This window comes from Podarcis pityusensis (genome assembly GCF_964106645.2).
Source record: "Podarcis pityusensis genome assembly, chromosome: 9".
Lineage (NCBI taxonomy): Eukaryota > Metazoa > Chordata > Lepidosauria > Squamata > Lacertidae > Podarcis > Podarcis pityusensis.
Genome location: NC_138034.1, coordinates 22591457 through 22616820, shown reverse-complemented (window position 1 = coordinate 22616820; position 25364 = coordinate 22591457). Strand labels below are relative to the sequence as shown.

Genomic DNA, 25364 nt, shown 5'->3' with positions numbered 1-25364 from the left:
TGGTGCACCCAAACATCACTTTGGTATTACTTTGTCTATTTTCTGGCATAAGTTTTGCTGCGTCTTGAGATATTGTTGTCAAACTCGGCACGATGCTTCCCAAGGTGGGATGAAGGTCTCTGTCAAAGTGCAATTTTGAATCAACATGTTGGACCAAAATGTTACTTTGGCATGGCTTTGCCCAGTTTGGGGCGTGACAGGTCGAGACTCACAAATTGCACTATCCACTTAAAGATCACAGCGTTTTTTGGTTTCTACAAATTCCCAGGCAGCACTGGGTACTCCTTGTCAAGTTTGAGCCAAAGAGTGAGCCTTCTTCACCTGCTGGACCAGCTGTAAGGCCCAAGAGGCGCAGCAGGTCAGAAGGGGAAGACACTGAAGAAGCATAGAACTCTACTTCTCTGCACACTAGTTCCTTAGTAACACTGTTTATTGTTACCTGCTCATCATTAAGCAGAGAAAGTTACATCTGGCTTTGCATTATACAGTGGTACCTCAGGTTACAGACGCTTCAGGTTACAGACTCCGCTAACCCAGAAATATTACCTTGGGTTAAGAACTTTGCTTCAGGATGAGAACAGAAATCGTGCTCCGGTGGTGCGGTGGCAGCGGCAGGCCCCATTAGCTAAAGTGGTGCTTCAGGTTGAGAACAGTTTCAGGTTAAAAACGGACCTCCAGAACGAATTAAGTTCTTAACCTGAGGTACCACTGTAGTTACAAGGGAAACTTGAAGTTAGGCACTCCATTTTTTCTCTCATAACCTTTAGCTCTGCCAGTTTTTCTGAGCTTGTGGATCAAGATAGCAATGGCCATTTTGTACCATGCATATACGTACACACACACACACACAAAGAATATTGGGTTTTTAAATGCTACTTGAGAATGTTTTCCTGCCAGAATATCAATTCTACACACACACACACACACACACACACACACGAATCAGAGCTACATCTAATGGGTAGCTCTGCCCTAGACTATTGGTCCTCCCTTTAGGGTAGTAAGCAATAAACAAAACATTCAGCAACGTTTTCACTGGAGTTCCTTGGAGATCAGAACATAACAACAATTTTTGCTGTAGGCATGTGCAACTGACAGTGGAATTCCCATCTGGGTGTCCCAGTTCTATTTTCACTTGAAGGAAGACATGTCCAAAATCAACTGGCTGCATAAATTAATGCCCCATTGAGAAGGGACAGAATTTGATGTTGCCAGAATATATATATTTTTAATGTCTATTAAGATTCAACAGAATGAGATGACTTCACTAACAAAAATGAAGATAGTTTTTCAGGAAAATAGGAACACCCTTAGACATTTCAACAATTGCTTCCCTCCCCACTTCCCTGTTGTGATGGTCTGGAAAATATAAACGTTGAAGATCTGCTCATCAAAAGGGGTAGATTTTATGTTTTGTTGTATGTTATTAAACTGTCTTCCTTGACTGCTCTGCACTGTGACATTTGGAATTGACAAGCACCATTTCAGGATTTCATGGGTGGACCAAAGTGATTTCAGGAATAGTGGAAAATTCATTGCAAGTTTTCAGTACCCAATATTGGATGCATTTGGGATAAAATTGCAAGAACCAACACATTTTTAAAAAGCTTGTTGATACTTTTAATACTTTGAAATAATCAGTTACATAGCTGATCCTGAGAATTAATTGCTTGTGATCTGGAACACAGATGGAAAGTGTTTTTATATTCTCTTGGAAGCCACCCAGAGTGGCTGGGGCAACCCAGTGAGACAGGCAGGGTACAAATAGTAATGTTGTTGTTGTTGCATTCCAAATGGCTGTCTCTGTGCTGCTCCGCTGGGCAAAGGTGAGTAGGACATCTCAGGGCTGGGTAGGCCACACCTAGAATGGCTAAGGACTATGTACAAGCCACAGGTTATGCACTTGTGTCTTAAACGGCAACTAATGGGTTTTATCAGACAAACTGTGTACAGGATGATGATCCAGGCTGCCACTCTCCAAGGCAGTGATGATTCTATTTCTGTTGTGTTGCAGATCAGTTGTTGATAAATTTGGCAGCCTTCAAATAGAGGTTCATTGCATTGGATAAAAATAGAAATCAATAGCGTGCTGTCCAAAACGAAATTATGTGTTGTAACCAGAGTGCACTAAAGAGATCTTTATTCTTTCTACAACTGTATGAGATGCTGCAAGCACTTAATTTTGATCCATATAAACCAGTGATGCACAGCACACCGTCGGTTCTTAATGCAAACAGTAGCAGTGATAGATAAAGAAATGTATGCAGAATGCAATAATTTTTTTCATCTGCTCAGGGGAATTCACTTTAATATTAAAACTTCACTTCTACCTGGTAGATGCCAGGCACTAAAATGTCATGTTTACTTTCTCTTGCTCAGTTATTCTTTTAATCATATTCTGAACACTGCACTTATTGGGGTGGGAATAGTCAGTCGAAATCTAGGTTACGTTGTGTGGGCTAGAGTTAGATTACAATGGAAAATTTCTTCATCTGATGAGCTTCCTATTTAATTTCAGTTAGCTTTTCCGTCTCGGTGTATATTCGTTTATTGTTTATTTTTCAGGTTAGGTTTTCTCTGGTCACAAAAAGTATTTTTGCAGTTCCCAATACTAAACGTTACCCAGAAGTAAAAACACCTGAGCAAAACAGGTCTTGCCTCCCGGTAAGCAAGTTATGCTCTCACTCCTCCTATGTGTTGTACCCAGATGTTAATCATCTGCATAGGGCTGTTCTTCGTACTTCAGGCATTCCTTGGTCGGCTTGCTTTTTTCCTGTCAAAAGAATGCATGTGCCTGTATAAAAATACACAATGGTAGGCAGAAAGTGCATAGCCACACTGGATGGAATCCTCCTGCAGGGTGTTGAAAACGGCAGGGCATAAAAGCCACAATTATTTCCAAGAAATAACAATAATAATAAATAATAATAAATAATTTTATTTATACCCCGCCCTCCCCAGCCAAGGCCAGGCTCAGGGCGGCTAACAAGCAATAATAAAAACAAGTTGAATGAATACAACTTAAAAACAAGATTAAAATACAACATTGAAACATTAAAATGAGCCTTCTTTTCTTCAGTTAATATTCTTTCTGTGTGGAATAATCTGTTTTCTCATCCTGTTTGTATACACACTCATAGCTGCTTTAAAGCCAGTTAACAAACTCTACCAATGATCCACCAGAGTGCAGGTTGACTCCAACCTGCTAAGCAGAGGTACTGTCATTTTTTTACAAATTGAATGACAGAGCTGCTCCTCTTCAGAAAGGGGCAGGGTTTGCATGCATGCCTCACACTTTCCCACCCTCAGCGTGTCCCCCACGTCACAGGGGACTCCCAGTCTGTTTCACAACCACCAGCCAATCCGGCTGGCTGGGGGGCGTGGTTTGCCGGGAGCTCTTCTGTCTGCTCCCGGCTTCCATGGATCTCCCACCCTCCTACCCTTGCGTTCGTCACCTTGACCTTGCTATGGACTTTGGTTGGTCGCCCGTTGAAGGGGCCTGGTAGGAATTTTCCCACTTGGCAGATTGACACCAGCCACTTGGTTTTCGCCTACCTCGTAGCAAATTGTCACAACTTTGTAAGGTTTGGCAGTTAGGCACTGGAAAATCTTGGTTTACGGGAGGGGAGGTTGTGGCCATCACCTACCCCTCCTCTTTAAGGGTATTCCGTTAAAGCAGCCTTTCTCAACCTGAGGGTCCCCAGATGTTGTTGGACTACAACTCCCATCACCCCTAGCTAGCAAGGCCAGAGCTCAGAGATGATGTGAGTTGTGGTCCAACAACATCTGGGGACCCACAGGTTGAGAACCGCTGCGTTAAAGGGATCCGGGGGTCGTGGTTCCTTTTGGAAGCATGGGTAGAGGCTAGGGCCATGGGACAACCTGTTGGGTGATCCTGGGGGGGGGGGAGTTCCAAGTTGATGTACATCAACAGGGCTCCCCCTACTGGTGGTTAACCCTTGTTAGACTTCCTGCATGACAGGCAGGAGTCAGATATAGTCGGTTCGGGTCTAATGCCTAAAGCCAATACCACTCACATTCTGTAACCAATAAAGCTGTGGCCTTTATTAGCCCATTAACCTAAAATACTTGCATCCACGTGTTTTATTCATCAGAGGAGGGGGTGCAGGGCCTTGACGTGCAACAACCATACTGCAACTGCTGTTCAACTTACATTATGCCCAAACAGCTCCTAAACTCGCCAATCTTTCCCAGTCTGTTGCTTGAACTGTTTGGGGGGGGGGGGCTGCATCAGTTTTATATAACAACTTTTAATGCTTGTGCCTGAAAACACCCCAGTAAGCGTTGTTTTTAATACCAGACATATTGATTTTTGCAGGCCAGGAGTTGTCGAATAGCAATTGTCTAGAAATAAATACATGCATTTCTCCAGTTAACATTTAGATTTCAGACCATGCGGAAACACATCCAATTCATACCCACTAAATCATCTGAGCCGTAGACAGCGTTAATGAGTTCCTCATATAATTAAAATGAAAAATTGCTTGCTTTACAAGGCTGTAAAAAATATTCAATGGCCTTTTACTTCTGCCTCCCTCCCTCTCTTTGGAATAACTGATGGTTCATGAGGAAAACGGATATGCAAATTGAAAAGCTACGGGTGGCAGAGATGTTTATCATCTGCTTGGCTCTGTCTGCATCCAGATCTATTGGGTCAAGAAAGACACAACCCTGAATAGCAAAAAGGATGAATGATGATTTTTGTTTGTTTTTCCAGTTGAATTATAGGGTAAGGTACCTAGGATACTTCCAAAGGTTTTCAAAGTGGTGTGGATTTTTTATTATTATCTATAGTGCCTTAAAGTAGCCCTTCAAGAATAGTTTACAAAAACAAGATAAAAAAAAAAAATACAACATATAAATAGCATACGAAACATTCATTCATATATTTAAAAGTCTGGGAAAATACAAACATCTTTGGTGTTAAAAAAAAATGATGTGTGTTGTTGCCAGGCAAGCAGGAACATCTATCAAGGTGCTGTAACTAGCTTGCCAGTTGCAATCCATCAGTCATTTTGAAGTCCTGCCCAACTTCTGTTTACGTACAATACAAGCTTTCATAGTTACCACTGACCTCAGTGCCTGTTGATTCAACACACATAGACTGTGGATGACAAAACACGCAAGAGAAATGATCTAACCAAGTTAAGCAGTAAGTGCGCACTTGAAATCTCTCTTCTTGGAAATGCAAAGATGCTTAACAGTGGTTGGATCATACTTCATAATAAGTTTTACCGTTGTTTCAACTCATGACTGTTTTCCTACCAGAGTACTACATAGATGTGTCAATTAGGCCTTTTTCTCCAAAGTAGTGGTATCCATGTAGAAAAATGAGGGTTGGAGAATTCCTTCTCTAGATGTCTCCGTGTTACAATCTTTTTCTCCTTGTGTCACTATCCCCATTCACTGGCCAAAGAACTAATGAAGCTTGGGGTGGGGTTAGAGTTGGTTTTGTTGAGTAGCTGTCATCTTTATCACATGGCAAACTTCTTTGGAAATTACGGGAAGGTAAAAAAGCAGTGTTTTATCTTGTACGCCGTTTGCTCGTAATGTTCAAAGAAAGAATAGCAAAAATTACTTTAGTCAAGTGGAAGCTTCTTCTGTGAGTCCAAACTCTTTGGATTTTCCCCTGACCCTGTTTAGTCTTTGTTCCACACTTTTGATTTATCTATATAAACTGAAACAAAACAGATTCTTTAATCTGTAGGATAGAGCTCTCTCTCTCTCTGTGTGTGTGTAAATAAAATACAATAACTATTTTAGGATAAGTATGTAGCATTACTGCAGAGCAACCTCCATCAGCAATTGATCCGAAAACTTTGCACAACTGTCCTGTAAGCCCGACTATGTGATCATATACTCATTCACCTTTCCTCCAGTGGTAGTGATGAATCTGTTACTCCATCAGCTTAATCAAATTATTGTCCCTGGGTGAATGACTTTATTGCAATACTTTGTGAAGGTCAGATCAGGCAAACGGCATGTTTAATTGCTGTGCTACGGATCACAGTTTGTTCTCTGGAGAGAGAGAGAGAGAGAGAGAGAGAGAGAGAGAGAGAGAGAGACTCCGCAACACAGTAGAAGACTTTAGCAACTCTGTGCTGTAATGGATCATGGGCTGACAAGACTGAAATTAGGAATATGCTGCAAAGCATCTTCCATCTGCTATAACACAAGGATGAATGTGTGCCTGCCACGGACCAGTGGTTTAGAGCACTACCTACCAAAAGGTTTTTTCTTCCAGTTACTCAGTGCGGAGAGTATTTCTGTCATGCTCCTCTGGTTATAAAAGGAAAGAATAGGCCATTTGCTTGGCTCTCTTTAATGATTTATGTTGAATTACTACTTCATAAGGCCCACAGAACTCCTTTGTAAAACTGATTTACAACAGGTACTATAGAAATGTTACAAATTATTTGCTGCCAATATGGAATGCCGGAATGTCAACATGAGAAGCTGTGTTTGATCTACCAGGCAGGTGGGCTAAGGGGACTCAGAGTCAGGTGTTGTCACCTATGACTGGAAACAGTTTGTGTTTTTTAAGTGAGTTGAAGGTTATAAGATAAATCAATAATTTTTTGTGGTACATACCACCATATCTCTATTTTACCTATGTTTCCAGTCATTTGGGCAGTAATGAGACAGAAGAAAGTGAGATAATATGAATAGTGATTAAGTATACACCTTTTAATTTTTATATTTTGTTTTTGAAATAAAAAAAAGCCTGTGTGTGCCAATTGTAACGTTGCCTCTACCCTATTCCCTCCCACTCTCTTATAAAACGAAAACTTATAAAACAAAACTAGTGGATATTCTGTAAATACCTCTTTTCCATATTGAGTAAAGTTCCCTTGATTCACCACTCCATTTAGCTAATTTTTGATCAAGTTTAGGCTTGGTGTACATAAGCAACCTCACAGCAACACAATTTTGGCAAAGGGAGGTCACATACCTCTTTCCTAAATGCAAAAGGAAGCAATCCCTATTCATTTCAATGAAGTTGCATTCACACTACGTATTTAGGTCTGGGCTGTATTGGATTTTGTTAAGCTTTGCTCCTTTATCCTATTCACTTTCCTCACGGGGTTATTTCGCATGCCTGAGTGAGAGTCTTGTAGGCTATTCTGGAACTGCAACCACTCTCTTTTGAGACTCCAAATACAAATTAAATATCAGCTTACCACAACATGAACAGTCTTTGTGAAATGTTCCTGTTGAACTGCTAAACCTTAGTATTGGAGTCGGTGTTTGAAGTAATCTGCATGTAAATATTTCTAAACATCAGTCAAGGCCACTTTAAGGTGCCGCCGGTGAAGTTCCTAAATGGTGCCTCACTTCCCCCAGAAAGGAACACAATAAATAAAGTACCACAAAACTAAAGCCAGGTTTGCAGTCTTGTACCTACCTGGGTGCAATTCCCATTAAACTAAAAAAGAAAAGAAAAGAATACCTCTGGGTATATGATTTTGTTAAGTTGTGGGTGAACATATCAGATGACACAGCGATTCTTCAGACAGCTCTTGTTTATTCACAGGCCAGAACAGAACTGAACTGAAGGGTTCAGCCAGCCTGCTTATATAGAGCTCCACTAGAACGCAACAGTAACCATTTTCTGTAACTATACAATCACTGAACGTCACTTTCAATCCCTTATTTGCATATGTGGACCTGAGTGAAAACTATCTACAGTATCCCCCTGCTGGCCCAGGGTGAGAACTTCAGTACATAACACTAGCAGGACTAGATTGATTTATTTATTTAACATTAAAGCATAGTGTCGGGGGGGGGGGCTTGCAAGGGCCCCTAGTTGCATGCTGCTTTGTCTCCTGAACTAGTAATAGCTAATCGTGAGACCTCTGTATACCCTATATATTGGCCCACTTAGTTTTTACCCTTCTGGGAGCGTATATTGCAGTGTTGCCTTTGAGTCCTTTTTGCTGATGTGATAACCACATGTCAGTGGACCACTTTTCACCGCAGGAGGAAGTAGAAACAATTAAATGTGTGAAGAGCTTTTGTTTCTTACCTGTTAAGGAAAGAAGCCTCACTGGCGCTAGTCAGGAGTGATTAATTTACAAGGTCCCCACTCTCTCTAACTGCAGAGGCAGTTCAGGTTTATGAAACATCAAGGGATCTTTTTAGCTGGTATATATATAACACACACACACACAGACACACACACACACACTTTAATAAATAAAGCTTGCGTTCTCCAGATGAAGCACTTTCCTGGCATGCTATAGGGAATTCCCTCCCCACACCATGTTAATTCAAGTGTGTGAAGTGGCAACAGAACTTCCACGGCCCAACATTTCAATCCCCTGTACACTTTTTGTTTTGTTTTGCTTGCTTCTCCTTTTTATGAGGTAAAACTAATGTCCTGAGTCCTGACTGTATAGCTAAGGGAAATGTTTCCCTTTCGGGCTCTTCTAGTAATTGGGATATTCTGGACAAGTTCCCCAACTTTTTTTGACTGATGCGGAAGGGCTTTTACTGTGCTGAGGTGCACTTCATGGCCTCCTTAGAAGATAGGAAGAGACCTGCTGCTTCAGGCCAAAGGTCTAGCTAGGTCAGCACCCTGTTCTCACAGTGACCAACCAGCTTCATTTTCAGATATTTACAAGGTGTCTCGGACCACGCAAATAGAGATGCCAGCTTTCTAAGAGCCAAACTGCATTTTACATTGGTGGGGAATTTAAATAGTCTGCATGAGGACTGGGCAGGTCATGTTCCAAAGACAAAGCAGTTGGTGAGGGGTACAATCTGAAAGGGAAACACAGCATGGTGGGTTAAGTTTTCTCTTGTGTTGTTTCGCTGCTGAACATCTCCCACAAGTTGCTGTTTGCTGCAGCTGCCTTCAGGAACTGAAATATATTCAGAGTCGAGCGTGAATGTCATGCTCTTTATTCAGCTCATAGTAGCAATTAATGAAACTTCCCCCAAAACGTCTAGCTATATATACATTATTTACACAATGGGCCCCGCGTGATTGGCTAATTCTGGGCTGCTCCTGTAGGCCAATCAGGTTGTGGATTCACCTCCTCCAGAAACCTGATTGGCTGCTCCTGCAGGCCAATCAGACTGCTGCATTCTGGATCCTATTGTTCTAGGATTTAGCTCAGTATATAACAGGGACCATTTTGGGTGGAAAAAGAGCACAGAGGGAAGGGTTGAAAGCCTCCCCCTGGTACAGCAGTCCTGATGCGGATCGGGGGAACTTGGCAACTGGTTTTTGTGAAGAAAGAGGCATGGCTTAAATAGTCCTAAAAACTATGTAGACATGTAACTTATGTATCTTGTACTTGGCCCCAAGTCATGTGGAAATAGCCTAATGATTTAGAGAAACTCCCAACCACCCAGAATTGGATGAGGCTCCGGTGTCTTTGGTTGGCAACTGGCTAACTAGAAGCCGTTTAAGCTTCAGGGTTAACAGAATAGAAAGAAATGTGATAGCCTGTGATGACAGGCTCCAAAAGGGTCACTACCTCTAGAGGGAAGCATGAGAAATAATTGAATCATCGTCTCTCAGTTACAACAGGTTCTTTGTTGCCAGAGTGCTGTACTCTTGACACCTCCGCCAGAAAAGTTAGAATAGCGCTATTGCGATCGGTGTCAGGGAAAGAGACACTGGGAAACAGGGACATTGTCCCAACATGGTAGGCTGAGGTTTGAGTTTTCAGCCTTCACATTTAGTGGCTGTTTAATTTGTACTAAAAACTATTGCTGCTGTCTGTGTGTCATATAGAAGCCAGCACTTCAGGCATATTTACACAATGTACTCCAGTAGTTAGAACAATAGTCCCCTTGCTTTAAGGAACCTTGACAGCTTAGTTCATTGGAGTTTGCAGAAGGGTTGTAGCTCAGAGGTAGAGGACTTCTTTGCATGCAGAAGGTCCAATCTCTGCCTTCTCTAGGTAGGACTGGAAATGTCCCCTGTATGAAACCTCAAGAGAGCTACCTCTGATCAATGTAAAGAACGTTGACCTAGGTGGACCAATCGTCTTGACTCAGTATGAGGCAGCTTTCTGTGTTCCTATGAGAAGTCTAGGAATTTGTAATTAAATTCTTAAATACTCTCACCAAACTATAATTCTCATAATTCTTTGGGGAGGCCATGATCTGTTTAGCAAGGTTGTATTTTGCTGAATTAAATCTCCATTGACCTGGCTCACATACTATGCTAAACTATGGTTTGATTAGTTAAACTGTGGTTTGTTTTTTGAACACCTGAACCTAGTCCAGCAAATTAACCAGAGTTTGTTTTCTGGTTGGTTTGTCACTGTGGTTTGTCATTATGGCAGACAAGTCATGCTTTGGAGAAACAAGTCATGGCTTGTTTGATCATGTTAGATGATGAGATGGCTTATGGATTGTGTTTTAACATTAGCAATGTAAATATAAATATAATAGTATGTACACAGCTGAGAGAACTGTCTTCCTAAACTAAAACACTATCGCATTTTTCTCCTAAACAGCTGGAAAGAAGAGCATTAATTGGCATACTGAAGAAGTGCATGAAAAGTTTTGATACTTTGGGAAAGCCTGAGTAGACCCGTATATAAGAAGATTAAACTTTGGGAAGGTAAGGAATACATTGTAAATAAAGATATTTTGACAGCTAAGCTATTATTATTATTCTATGAATAATAGAATATTTGGGTAGTTCCTGACGGTGCTGTATGAAGAATCCAGTAAACATGCACTTTGTGTATATTTACCAAAAAGGGCTCAAACCTTGCTGTGGAGAGCAGTGAAAGCTGTAGCTACAGACACTACAAACCTGGCTGCAGGCTGAAATTGCTGGGCAGTGATAAACAAAAAGGCAATGCTACTTGTTTAACTCCAGGTAGGTACTCTATGGGATGCGGGTGGCCCTGTGGTCTAAACCACTGAGCCTCTTGGGCTTGCTGATCAGAAGGTTGGTGGTTCGAATCCATGCGATGGGGTGAGCTCCCATTGCTCAGTCCCAGCTCCTGCCAACCTAGCAGTTCGAAAGCATGCCAAAAAGTGCAAGTAGATAAATAGGTACTGTTCTGGCAGGAAGGTAAATGGCGTTTCCATGCGCTGCTCTGGTTTCAGTGTTCTGTTGCACCAGAAGCAGCTTAGTCATGCTGGCCACATGGCCCGGAAAAATTGTCTGCGGACAAACGCCAGCTCCCTCGGCCTATAAAGCAAGATGAGCGCTGCAACCCCAGAGTCGTCTGCGACTGAACTTAACTGTCAGGGGTCTTTTACCTTTTTTTAGGTACTCTATACTAAAGCAGATAAACTTTCAGGGCTGATGAAAGAGCCAGCGTATATATGGTAGTGGAAAGGGAGATTACTTCAGCTAATTTTGTGGCTAGTTAAACGTGATTTAGAGAGAGTAAGCTCACAACTATTACTGTGGCTGGAGAACTGGAAAGGGGGTGGGGAATGAAATTTGTTGTATGACAAGGGAATTGCTTCTTAACAGATAAAAAGAGGGTGTAAAGAAGCAGAGGGAGGTTTAAATGGTAGTGTTGGTTAGATATGTGTAGTTGAGGTGGCTTAGCTCTTACACAGGGACTGTACCATTTCAGTGTTCTCATGCAGGGACTGTGAGAAGTGATACATTTGATCTATACTGCTCTTCCTCTCACAAACTGAATTCCTAACTTGAAGGCACTATTATGGCCTGTGACATTGGAGGATGCATGTTCCCTACAGATAGTACAAAGGTGCAGTCCTAAACTCTGTTAGGGGTGTGTGTGTGTGTGTGTGTGTGTGTGTGTGTGCTGTTGAACTCTGTGGGCTTTGCACTGCAAGTAAAGTTTTAGAAATATAAGCAACACATTTTGCAGAAGACTAATTTTGGCCCTTTATATATTATAAAGTAACTGATATTGATCCCTTTAGTTTTCCCTAAGTGACATTTATTCTCCCTTTCTCTCACACACAGACAGACATACCAGTGGTACAGTTAGGCAGCTTTTAGACTCTCAACTTAGTTGTTTAGATGGTAATGTTTATCATTTTACTCAGTTGGTAAAGTGTGGTGAGCCAGCTCTCCTACTCATTGTGTTGAGTAGGGTCCTGGGCTTCTACGCCAAAGTGCTACCCTGACGGCACTACTGCCTCCCAGTGCGCCAAGCAAAACCATTCCTGCATTAACTTACGTTTGCAGCTGAAATAACTTGTGCTTTTGTCTGACTGGAAGCCATGCATACTAGAAGATGCCTGCTGTAGGTGGAAGGAAATTCTTTGCAAGCATGTTGAATCACTATGCGAGTTGTGTTGGCGTTTCTGCATTCCTTCAAATATATGCTGATTCCCAATCACCTACAGTTTTTAATATTTGGAGCCAAGTGGATAAACATATCCTGTTTACCTCGGATTGCCAGAGTTATACATCTACTTTACCACCATACTTATTTCATGTCACCATGCAGATAATTCAGGTTTTTTTAAGAATCCTTCATTGGCTGCAGCGTGCTATGAAACAGCACACTGAATAATTTTTATTTTTCAGCTGTCTGTTGAATTATTGCATGTTGCTATAGTGCTGAAACCCATTGCTGCCATTAATTATTTGGTATGTTGTTTCAGGCTAAGGGTTCGCTTTTTGATGACCTATCTACTGTTGCTCTCTTTCTACACACACACACACACACACACACACACACACACACCACCCACCCCTTTAGTCTGTTCAAGCCTCTAGTCTCTCAAGTCTGCTATTCCATTTCCTCTTTGGTAATAGTTTCAGAGACACACAGAGGCACACACAGGCATACTTTCTACTCTGTCTTAATTCCTTTGTCTGGTGCAAAATACAAAAAGCCTGCATTTAGTTCTGCTTTATTAAAGCTATCTATTTTCTATGTTTCCTTCATACTCATCTTTTCCTTTTTGATCCATGAATGTCCTTGTCACCGTTTTTCCTCCTTACAGTCATGCAAACCAGTTGGGTGGCGGGGAATATATTTAAAGTCCTATTTTATCCAGCACACCCTTTGTGATCTATTTTGTTCACTCTCTACCACATTCTCCTGGGGTAAAAGGGAGTGGGGTTTGCAACATTTATCTCTGCCATAATTCTCTGGATTGGCCAGACTTGTTATAAATGGGAGCCTTGCCCTTTTGCCTTGTCCCCAGAGCAGGTATCTGCTATGCGTCAGGCTCCAGCTTGTAGTTTTAAGTGTCCCCAGCTCTAGACACTTAACTCCGGGAGAGTTTGAGCTAGAGAAGAAAAACAACAACCCTGTCTTTCACTTTCACTCCTCCTTTCACTTTCCTTCCTTCTTCATTCTCACTTTCCCATTCTTACTCATTCCTTTTCTCAGTAGTTCTTTCAGCATTTTCTATTTCCCACCGTTTGCCCCCGTCCCATACACCCTTCCTTTCTCTTTGCAACCATCATTTCCTTGCTTGTGTCCTCTTTAATTCTCAGTTCCTTCCTTCTCCCTGTCTCCCATTTTTTCCCCTTGTCCCTACGACATTGTCTTTCGAATCACTTTCTCATCCCTTTTCTTTCACCCTTCTCTCTTCTACCATTTCTCCCCCACCTGCCCATACTCCCCACCTCCTAGACCAGGCATCCCCATATTCGGCCCTCCAGATGTTTTGGGACTACAATTCCCATCATCCCTGACCACTGGTCCTGTTAGCTGGGGATGATGGGAGTTGTAGTCCCAAAACATCTGGAGGGCCGAATATGGGGATGAATGTCCTAGACTTTACTCAGTTCAAAGGAGTTGCCTTCCTCCTCCCTTGTTTCCTCCAAGGCAGGGTTTCCTAATGCTGGCTTTTGATGTGGCATTTTTTTTAATGTCAAGATTTCAGAGCATGGTGTTTTTTTGTTTCCCTCCCTTCCCCGTGGCTCCTGGGGAGGTGAGCAGCTGGCATAAACTAGTTGTAATGAAAAAAACAATTATGCAGTTCAAACCTTATCATGCCCAAGCTCATTTGTTTTGCCTGATGACGGTATAAACGAGAAAAACTACAACTCGCATCATTGTTTATGAAAGGTAATCTCCATTCCCGTGTTGTGTGATAAAGTAAAAGTAATTAAAATAAGTTGGAGCCATTGTTTCTTGCACATTGCCTTTCTGGGGCAGGGGGAACCCAGTTTAGGTATGGTTCATTTCATTGTTAATCAGACAATGCTGAAACGAGCCTGCACTCTAATGGTGTTAAACCTGAATTTCACGATTAATCAATGTAAAATTTGACATGCTGTAATTTTGTTTCAGTAACATTTAGCAAAACCATGGCTACAGATGAAAGAGATACAGAACACAATGTTCAGTCTGAGGGACTGGGTAGCAATGCTGCAGGTATTGGAGAAAAACAAAACCCTAAACTTTTGCTTTGTGATGCAAATTAAAGAGACAGAATTTGAGAATTGGTTAATCTTTTTGGACGTTCACATCCGTGTTATTTTAATTGATTTTGTGGTGCATATTTTCTTTTGGAAATTGCTTGGGAAAACACCAGCACTATGTAACCTTCCAGCCTTTTGACTTCACCCCCAAAGGCACACTCCTCCATTGTCTCCTGAGATAGACAGATGCCAATCAACCAAAGCATTAAGAAAGGGGGGTGGGGCAGAATCTGTACAGCAGAGAGAGACCCCAGGTTCCTACATCTGCAAATGTTGCCTGTAACCAGTGGCTGAACCTAGTCTAATGCCACCATAGACACAGAAGAGCTTTTGTTTTACATGCAAAAGGGTCCCACACACAATCTGTCGCAACTCCAAGTAAGCCTGAGAAGGAATCCTGCCTGAAATTAGCTAGTGCTGCTACCAGTCGGCGAAGATAATAGGGCTGTGTACAGCCCTTCCCAAAGGGACGCAGGTGGCGCTGTGGGTTAAACCACAAAGCCTAGGACTTGCCGATCAGAAGGTCAGCGGTTTGAATCCCCGTGACGGGGTGAGCTCCCGTTGCTCGGTCCCTGCTCCTGCCAACCTAGCAGTTCGAAAGCACATCAAAGTGCAAGTAGATAAATAGGTACCGCTCCAGGCGGGAAGGTAAAAGGCGTTTCCGTGTGCTGCTCTGGTTCGCCAGAAGCAGCTTAGTCATGCTAGCCACATGACCTGGAAGCTGTCTGTGGACAAACAACGGCTCCCTCGGCCAATAAAGCGAGATGAGCGCCGGAACCCCAAAGTCAGTCATGACTGGACATAATGGTCAGGGGTCCCCTTTACCCTTTACAGCCCTTCCCAACCCAATCTGGCAGCCCAGTCTGGGGGCCTTGAGCAGCCCTTCCTTGACCTGGGCCAATCCAGGTAAATCCAACCCAGATTCTGTCCCAGATCAATCTGTGGGTGGGGCTAGTCTTCAATTAGGACTTTTTAAAACCCTAATTAAACACATACAGTTGGGAGCGGAAGGGGTGAGGAGGAGGAAATGATACTTCTCCCCCCCCATCACAATGTGAGCAGGAGGGTTCAATCCCAATTTGCTTGGAGATTCAGCACAATCTAGTGCGCACCCTACTAGATAATACAGTTGTACCTCAGAAGTGTAACGGAATCCGTTCTGGAAGTCAACTTCCAAAACGTTCAGAAACCAAAGTGCAGCTTCTGATTGGCTCCTGTAGCCTATCGGAAGTCCCATTGGACATTTGGCTTCCAAAAATAGCTCAAAAACCAAAACACTCACTTCCGGGTTTTCGGCGTCCGGTAGCCAAAACGTTCAAGAACTAAGCTGTTCGAAAACCGAGGTATGACTGTATTGAGCTAAATAAGCTACCTTCCTATTTTCTAACACCCAAGAGGACAAAAGCTGAAGGCTGCAACTGGTTTATGTACCCTGATGTCACATAAGGCCTTGAAACTCTTAAATCAGGTAGTCAAGTGCTAAGGGTCATGCAGTAGATATTTAGAACTGAAATTATGAGGGCAGTGAACTATTTTTGTTACATAAACCCATTTAGGGTATTACTTACAAGCCATGGGCTTTTCAATGTGACATTAATACTACCAGTCATTTGGGCAGCCAGAGTCGAACAACGCTTCCTGTTGATGGGATGGGATGACCCCAACCAGGAATGCAGAGCATAGGCAGCTATTTCCACGTTTACCCCAGAGAATAAGCTATAAAAAAGACAAGCAATGCAAGTGTTTTAGAAAGCTTTGAGGCTAACACATACTGAATGAAGCATTCCACGTCACTCAAAACTTTGCACCCTCATGCATCAAGAGACATACTCTTGCTAAAAAGTACCCCATTGCTGCTATTTTAGTCAGAGTTTTGTTCTTTCTCCCATAGCACTAAACATGGAAGTGTTCCCATTGAAATCCTGAACAGATATATTTGCAATATAAGCTCATAATTTGTTGGATTTCGGCTGTCTACACTTAAGAGTTTGCAACAGCTACAGCAGCTCTTTCAGAACTTGGCACGTGGTTCAACTTGCACTGAGGCCAGAAAGCAGCTTAGGGTGGGGTATGTGTAAGGAGTTGTTCCTTTTTCTTTAGGCTTTCTTCCTCTGCCCTGAAGGGGAACACAACCTCTCCAAAGAAATCAGCCTCACTACCTAAGAAAGAGGGGAGACAAGAAACACACACTTAAGACAGAGACATATTATTATTGCTGATGTGGAAATAAGGCACTGGTTGTGAATTATTGATGCCCTGCTTACACTTGCTTCATGCAAGAAGTTGGAGAAAAGATGCAGCCTCTTAAAGGATTTGTGCCAGGTCAACAGCCAATGGTACTATAGCCCAAGGGCATAGGATGGAAATCATACTGATGCGGGAAGGGACCCAAATTGACAGACAGCTAAATATTCCAGTATTCCAGAAGCAGTCCCAATCTGGAAACACAAAATGCTTGCACAAGATTAGCTTTTTAAATGGATAAGAATATAAGAAGGGATGTAAGACTCCTGCTGAGAGGCTGAAAGTTTGTCTAGTAATTCTAACCCACCATTCTGCTTCCACAGTTACAGATGCTTTCAGGAAGCTCACAAGCAAGCCGGAAGGCAATTGCCCTCTTCCATTGTTGTTCCCTAGCAACTGATGTTCAGTGGCTTTCGTAGAATCATAGAATTGTATAGTTGGAAGGGACCCTAAGGGTCCATCTGATCCACCCCCTGCAATGCAGGAATCTCGACTAAATTATATGTGATAGATGATCATCTAACATGACATGGCCACCCTGCCTCTGCTCAAAAACTTTCAAAGGAGGAGAGTCCACAGCCTCTCAAGGGAGTCCATTCCACTGTCAGGCAGCTCTTACTGTCAAAGTTCTTCCTGACATTTAGTCAGAATCTTCTTCCTTGTACCTTGAAGCCATTCGTTCAGGTCCTACCCTCCAGAGCAGAGCTCCAGCCTCCATTCGACAGCCCTTTTGATATTTGAAGATGGCTGTCTCCTCTCAGTCTCCACTTTTCCAGGCTAAACATGCCCAATTCTCTCAACTGTTCCTCATTGATGGGTCTATTCAACGTGAATGGGCCTAATTCTCCTTTGAAGACTTCATCTCATAGTGGAGAAAGCCATACATTTGATTGTGGCTGCGTACACATCATACATTTAAAGCACATTCAAAGCACATTCCCAACCTGAAGAATTTTGCAAACTGCTTTAGCTGTGTTGCGGATGCTGAAGAATTGTAGCTCTTTGAGGGGTAAGGCTGCTCCAAATTCTAGTTTTTTGAGAGGGGGAGAAAAACTTCCTCTCTGTTTTCCCCATGCATTAATTTCTAAACAGATTGTCAAGTCTCACCTGAGACAATCCCCTCACCCAACTGACAAGGCCAAATCACTTTAGCCTTTTCACACAGGAAAATGTTATATGAGATTTTGTCCTCATAACTTTCCCCAAAGCTGACTCCATAACTGGAGACAAAATAAGAGGCTGAACCTAGTTATTTTTTCACTGGTCATTATCATATTTTTTTCACTGGTCATTATTATAAGTTCCCTCATATCTACACGGCTAAGAGGTCATAGGGTAGTACAGGGGCACTCAGTACTTGTCCGTTGGTCACTGGGTCACAAGCCGTGCTTGGGGCAGATGTTCCATTGGCCCAATAGTTGGGTTGGAACTGGAGAAAGTGGAAGCATAAAGAGAACCAATGGATGCAGACAGCATTGTGATGGTTCTGTCTCTTTATAATTGCAAATAGTGTGGGTTTTGTTTGTTTTTGCTGTGACTATTGGTGCAGTGTACTGACATGAAATTATTCAGCTGAAGAGAATAATTTCATTGTGTGTTGAAGCGTGCTGTGTGACCTCACTAAATTCATTGCCTTTCTCCCACCCCTTACAACGGTGTTTTACACTTCTTTCAGTTTGCAGTTTTTATTTCTCTGGCTGTGCATGAATGTTTTTTTAACCACCCAATCCATGAAAAGTGGCAGTGGAATTTACCTGTCAGCAGATACGTATGAGAAAAAACAATACTGGAAGGAGCTTAAAGGATCTCCAACTTTAATTAGACAAGAAAGGCAAGGTGCCAGGTCTCTTTTTGAGTAAAATATGAATACTTAAGAGTTATGTCATTGCTGAAATGCAAGGATGAGCATTAGCAGCAGAGACTGCTCTCTCCACTAGCAAGCTCAGACAAACACCTTCAATTATCCGTGTGGAGTCCTTACGAAGTTACCATAATTGCATGGGAACTGCTGGAATACTGTTTAAATGATTGCACGGGTTCCTCCTGACTTATGAATGAGCTACCTAATCATCATCATCATCATCATAAATAAATTATTTATATGCCGCCCATCTGACTGGGTTTCCCCAGCCACTCTGTGTGGCTTCCAACAAATTAAAACACAATACGACATCAAACATTAAAAACTTCCCTGAGCAGGGCTGCCTTCAGATGTGTTCTAAAAGTCAGATAGTTGTTTATTTCCTTGACATCTGATGGGAGGGCATTCCACAGGGTGGGCGCCACTACCGAGAAGGCCCTCTGCCTGGTTCCCTGTAACCTCACTTCTCACAGTGAGTGAACCACCAGAAGGCCCTCAGAGCTGGATCACTGGAGGAAAGAGATTGGGAGTAAAATGTGCTGTGCTGGCAGTGGTTGAGGAGCTGCAATGTATATTGCCAGCTCAAAAAGTCTGCAACCAGTATCACGATCTGAACGTCATACCGGTTGCCCAGCTGTAATAATAACCTATTGATAAAATTTCAATTTGATACCTAAATGAGTAAATAACTATCTTATGATTCAACATAATAATCCTTTGCTATTTCCCGTGGCTAGCACAAATGTGTAGGACAGGCTGAGGTCTATAAATGTGTGGCCCACCAAACGAAGTTCTAGAACAGTGGTTCCCAACCTTTTTTTGGCCATGCCCCACCTAAGCCTCTCTAAAATCCTGATGCCCTGCCCCCGTGACATATAATTCTTATTATTCAAAAAGTGAACTCCTATTCACGTGGAGGAAGCCTAAAAGGCCATTCACTGTTATTAACTCATTCTCAAATTAACCCCTTGTGGGGCGTGTGCTGCATTGCAAACCACGGCTCTGGAATTTGCAATCCCCAGACGATCTTCCCTACTGCTCTTATGGTACTTGAGAAAGCAAAAGGAGAGGTGGATTAAAGATTTTAGGAGAACATGGGCAGTGTGCTCTCACTGGAACCAGTCATACTACAGTGGTACCTTGGGTTACCGACTTAATTTGTTCCGGAGGTCTCTTCTTAACCCAAAACTGTTCTTAACCTGAGGCGCGCTTTCGCTAATAGGGCCTCATGCTGGTGCCGTGCCGCTGGTGTGCGATTTCCGTTCTCATCCTGGGGCAAAGTTCTCAACCTGAGATACTACTTCTGGGTTAGTGGAGTTTGTAACCCCAAGCATTTGTAACCTGAAGTGTTTGTAACCCGAGGTACCACTGTAATTCCATATGTCGTTCTTTTCACAGACAACACATTCAGCCCTTTGTGTAACTGCTGGGCATCGTGATGCCTTGTTTCTAATGGGACGATTTTTGCAATATTTTGGTTGGTTTACATTTTTTTAACATTCATCTGCGCTGACAGGCATCTGGAGCTCACTTCTTTTTTCCCCCTCACCAGGGTGCGTATTTGCTGAACCGGCCTGTTGTCTTGAGTTCAAGGTCTAACTCTGGCATCAATTCAAACTCTCTTACCCCATTGTCTAAGGTTGAGCATAATGCATATTTGAAAGAAGAGAAGAAAACAGCTTCATAAGCCCTGATAAAGTGACCATGAAAGATTTATATCTAGATTTTAGTTAAAGAAGCTCTTAGCAGGCCCAGAGGCTATTGCTCGCCTTGAAGTGGGCAATTGAAATAAAATGTCAAATTGGTGTCAGTGCTGCTAATGCATTTCCCCAAAGGTCATGCTAGGAGTTGTTACTTTCCCCCTATCCCTATATAAAAGACACAGCTAGAGAATGGACAAGGAAACTGCCCTTAATTACACATTGTCAGAGAGCGCAGACATGCTCTATTGTGAAGACTTGGCCATCTTTTTCTGTAGGCTTTTGTATAGCCTGACAGCTAATTATGTGAGCTTTTTAATGGGCACTGATGGGCAGTTGATGCTCCTGCTATTTTAATAAGCCTGTCTATATTAGTATGTCAAGTAATGTTTTCCAGGGATTTAGGGGCAAAGTGTTAAGCTGATGGAACCCTGGTCTATTTATCCATTTCATCAAACTTGGCTGAAGCTGTAGCACTCCTGAAATTCTAGCCCAGCCTGAGTAGGGAATGTAAACAGGAAGAGAGGCCATGGGAGGCATACATTCTCCACTTCCGGTGGGGTCAGAAGGAGGCTAAAGACCTGTGTGGTTCTCAGGAGCCCTGATAAGGCAGAGTTCCTGATTGCGTGTGGAGGCTTCTCAGTGTGTGCAGTTGAACAGCCTTCGACGCCTTTTCAGAGCTTCCCACTCAATATGGGAAAGTCAGGAGTAAAGGCTCGTTCACATGAGGGCTTTGGGGGGCGGAGTTGACGTGTATCCCCAGCTCCTGCTCATGTTGACATTCCCTAATCAGCCCTAATGCCTGAATAGGGCTGTGGTCAGTAACTAACCCAATCAAGATAAGACAAGGGTGACTCATCTGGACTCGGAGGTGATGTTGAGCTTGTTGTGGGCTGGGCGATGCTCTCCCTGAAATATCGAACATGTAACTTAGATCTGCCGTTTTCTTTGAAGAGACAAATGGCCTCTGAGGCTAATGTGCTAACTGCAATCCCACCGGGACATAAATGGCCTCACCACGGTCCTCAGTGCTGTATGTAGGGACTGCCTCAGAGGAATGATCAGAAACTGTGGTTAGCAGAATATATACTGCTTCATGATCATTGGCTTGGACCAGCTGCATGGCGACTATTAAGTCAGTTTTGAATCTACTATATTAGTCACCAGTTCATTCTCAAGCTCACTTCCAAGTGCTGGCGTGTTAAGTCCACCTTTCTCCAATTTACCTCATGCCTTGATATCATTTTGCTGAATCTCCCTCTGTTCCTGCTCCATGCCACTGGCTGATGTCAGGATATGAGGTAAATAGTACTATACATTTTTGAGGAAAAGGTACCACAAAACTGGGCTTCTATTTTCAGCAGCCACCTTCTTTCTGTTCCTTAACAGTTTAGTTCCAGCCTATGCAGTCAGCCCATAATTATCAAGGCACATATGTTTTCGCTCTGATGTGGTGAGGCTAAGTCATCACACAAGTCAATGGGATATATTTTACAATATTTGAGGTAGCTGTGGGGCCCAAGCTCATTATTCCTATGCTAAATCTTTCTGTAGTGCTTGAATTAGTGGGGAGGCAAAAGATCTCCAACCCAATCTTTTTCTGGTGGTCCCTTAAGCTACTGTTTTTTTAGAAGTCCATAGAGTTGTCATGACTTGATTAAACTGGGGAGGAGGTTTGAAGTTTGGGGCTTGTGCATTTTGTTAAGGTCCCCCCCCCATTTCCTTCTGTTATATAATTTGAGCCCTGCCTTGCTGACTTTTACTGAGTAGGAACAATTCCTGCTAGAGGCTTCTTTACTTTCCAAAGACATCTGTGGGCGTTTCTTTTTTTCTGAAATCCAAATATAGCCCATGTATTTTCAACTTGAACCACCAGGCTGTGCCCACACAAACTTCATTTGCTTTTAAATATTCTTTAACCAATTTTGGGATAAATTTTTCCATCCGTGATCTCATAGTTTCAGTTTTTCCTTTGAAGGGGATCAAAGCAGGAAAGGCTCTCTGCTTCTGCCTCTCACCTGCCGTTCAAAATGATCAATTTGCTTAAGAAGCCTTGTAAGTAAAATGCCTTTCTTGTGAATTATGAAGCACACAGTGATCTCTGATTCAGAAGCGTGCTGCTTTTTAAAAAATAGCATATTGCTATAATGCTGGTGATTTGTAGCTTAGGTTTGATTTCTCTTGCAAAATGATTGATGAATGTATAACTTGCTGTCTTTCATATCTGCAAACCTGAGGATGCTGTTGCTTTTCATGCCACGCTCACAACGCTTTTTCATAAGCATGTGTGCAAATTAGACTCTGATTCAGCTGCAGCAGTAAAAGTGTCAGTTTGTTTCCCATTATGCTGCTGTTTGTTTTTTTGCTGGTAACTTCTGTTATTATCAACTGTGGTTGTAGAATTTAGGAACCTGTTTTGACTGGCATTCAGATTTGCAACTGGTAGATAACAAATAGTTTAATTTCCATTTCCATGTTTTTGATCCAGAATGCTGCAGGACTGGGAAATGAATTTAATGGTATACCCGATGGATTTGGGACTGCGCAGTTGGCTACAATTTTTTTTGTCTGTGCTGATACTAGATTACCAGACTGGTGGCAGTTCTTTCATACCCATTATGCTGCAACAAACTGAGAAGTCTTGATATGCCTTTGACTTCTGCAAGTAATCATGTGTTAGTAGACTCCTTTATAATTGTTGGGTACTATCGTTTTTTAACAGTAAAAATTACTAACCAATAATCTTGATATAATAACACTACGAATCCCACTGAGTTCAATGAGGTTTACTCCCGGGTAAGTGATTATCGCCTAAGAGACACAGCAAAGGAAGGCAACATTTCTTAACAGATGAGCATGCTGATACACAAACCTAATGCAGTAGCATCTCTTGGCAAGGCATTGATTGCAATATTATTATTTTTTACATACCTGAAAAATCACCAGCAGAGGAGGTAATTGATTTAATTCAGATCCTATCAAATGAAACCACGCAATATATTCCACAATGAGTATTCATTGGAAGGTATCTTGGAGCCCATTTAATCCACCCTAGGTACTAAGTGCAGCTTCTACAGTGCAGGATACGATCTCAGAATCCCTGGCAGATGGCTGTCAGTCTCTGATTAAATACTTCATGTGAAGGAGAGCCAACCCTTTTTGCAAAGCTGTCTCCTGCTGTTAGGAAGTGTGTCTTACTGTTTAGATGAAATCTGCTTCCCTACAATTTCCATCCATTGGTTCAAGTTGTGTCCTCTGGAGCAAGAGAGGAGAAATCTGCTCTATTTTCGGTGTGGCAGCCCTTGGTCTAGCACATTTGCAGTGCTAAGCAGGGTCCGGCATGGTTTCAAATTGGGTGGGGGGCTACACATTGAGAGTCCTGCATTGCAGCAGGTTGGATTAGATGACCCAACTCAACAATTCTATGATTCTCTTCTCCCTGCCGAGCAAACATGTCTCTTTCAGCCTTTCCTCATAGGTTTCCAGATCCTCACCATTCTGGTCACTCTCCTCTAGACAGGCTCTGTTCTTTTCAGCATAATTCTTCTATGTCCACATTGTACACAATGCTCTGGGTGTGCGTGTTAAACTGAAATATTGAGCACTCATGGAATTATCTGACTTTTTTGCCACATTCTGAGGATGACAAAAATGTTGCTTTTTTGTTTTGTTTTTGCCAGGAGCGTCAAATCAAGGAACATTGTTCTGTACGCTGCCCACTTTTAATTGCGATATATATTGTTTTGTTCTATTCTGGTTTTTAGGAAACCTTTATTGAATGTTGTTGCGTTCTTGTTGCTTTTATGGAAGCAGCTTATAGGTTTTTTTTTATTAAGGGGTATAATTTTTTTTAAGCAAATGATAACAAAAATCACTTGGAGATAGCCCTCAGCAGTCTGCCCACTAGCCCAACCAATGTGTTTTGTAGGTTTTGGTGTTCTCGAGAAAGCACACAGAATGTAACAATGGACAAGCGTAGCACACAATTACCTAGGGCTTTTCTTGACTCTCCCCTGCCTCTGTGCTTTTTTCTTTTGTGACAGAACAACTGCTCAGAGGCAGGGCAGCTTTCAATGTAGCCTGAAGCACTCCCAGACGTGATGTCTGCCTTTGGATAGGTCTGTTTTTTATTTCATTTTTGAATAATGTTCATTTCCCTCGATGGTCAAAGGGGACAAGTTCCCTCTGCTTGGGAGGGGAGAAGGACAAATTCTCCTTCCTGCATGTGACAAGAAATACTGCTGGCCAAATCTTGATGGGCCCTTGGTGCAGCCTTCTTTGTTTGCTTTCTTGCTTGCTTGTATTTATTAGGCATTTTGGGATTGCGGGACCAGTGAAAACAGTAAGGGACCAGGCTGCGAGGGAGCTTGGCCCGCTCCTTGCTACACCGGTGCTCTCATTGGCTCTGTGATCCCCCCCCCCAACTGTGGTCTGATTGACATAGCTCACTACTACACTCGCCCGGGGGTTAGAAATTTTAAAAATTAGAATGGTGCACAGCTAGAGCCTCTGAGGAGGTAGCTGTGGCAGTGCTTTGCCCTGCCTGCCTGCCTCCAACACAGCTAGCTTCCCCAGCCAGGGAGACAGAAGTGTTTGGCTGTGCCTGCTGATGGCAGTAGCAAGTGTGCATCTTGTTGTTGTTTAGTCGTGTCCAACTCTTCATGACCCCATGCCAGGCACTTCTGTCTTCCACTGCCTCCCGCAGTTTGGTCAAACTCATGTTGGTAGATTCGAGAACACTTGTCCAACCATCTCGTCCTCTGTCGCCCCCTTCTCCTTGTGCCCTCCATCTTTCCCAACATCAGGGTCATGAGGTGGCCAAAGTATTGGAGCCTCAGCCTCAGCTTCAGGATCTGTCCTTCCAGTGAGCACTCAGGGCTGATTTCCTTAAGAATGGAGAGGTTTGATCTTCTTGCAGTCCATGGGACTCTCAAGAGTCTCCTCCAGCACCATAATTCAAAAGCATCAATTCTTCGGCGATCAGCCTTCTTTATGGTCCAGCTCTCACTTCCATGCATCACTACTGGGAAAACCATAGCTTTTACTATACGGACCTTTGTTGGCAAGGTGATGTCTCTGCTTTTTAAGATGCTGTCTAGGTTTGTCATTGCTTTTCTCCCAGGAAGCAGGCGTCTTTTAATTTCGTGACTGTGTGCATCTTATTTTTCTTTATTTATATTCCTGCCTCACCTTT

General features: G+C 42.7%; 1 protein-coding gene across 4 annotated transcripts in view; it reads left to right on the top strand.

Moving 5' to 3' along the window:
- CRACD (capping protein inhibiting regulator of actin dynamics) overlaps positions 1-25364 on the top strand; it is a 119593-nt gene that overhangs the window by 27923 nt on the left and 66306 nt on the right. For 3 of the 4 annotated variants that reach the window (XM_081019783.1, XM_081019784.1, XM_081019785.1), the window contains one exon: positions 10497-10603. Coding sequence is in view for 1 of the 4 variants with exons in the window: in XM_081019782.1 (XP_080875908.1) it covers positions 22201-22225 (25 nt within the window). In the remaining 3 variants the exon portion in view is untranslated. Of the gene's footprint in view, positions 1-10496; positions 10604-22104; positions 22226-25364 lie in introns of those variants that run through there. The other variant, XM_081019782.1, reaches the window with a different exon arrangement.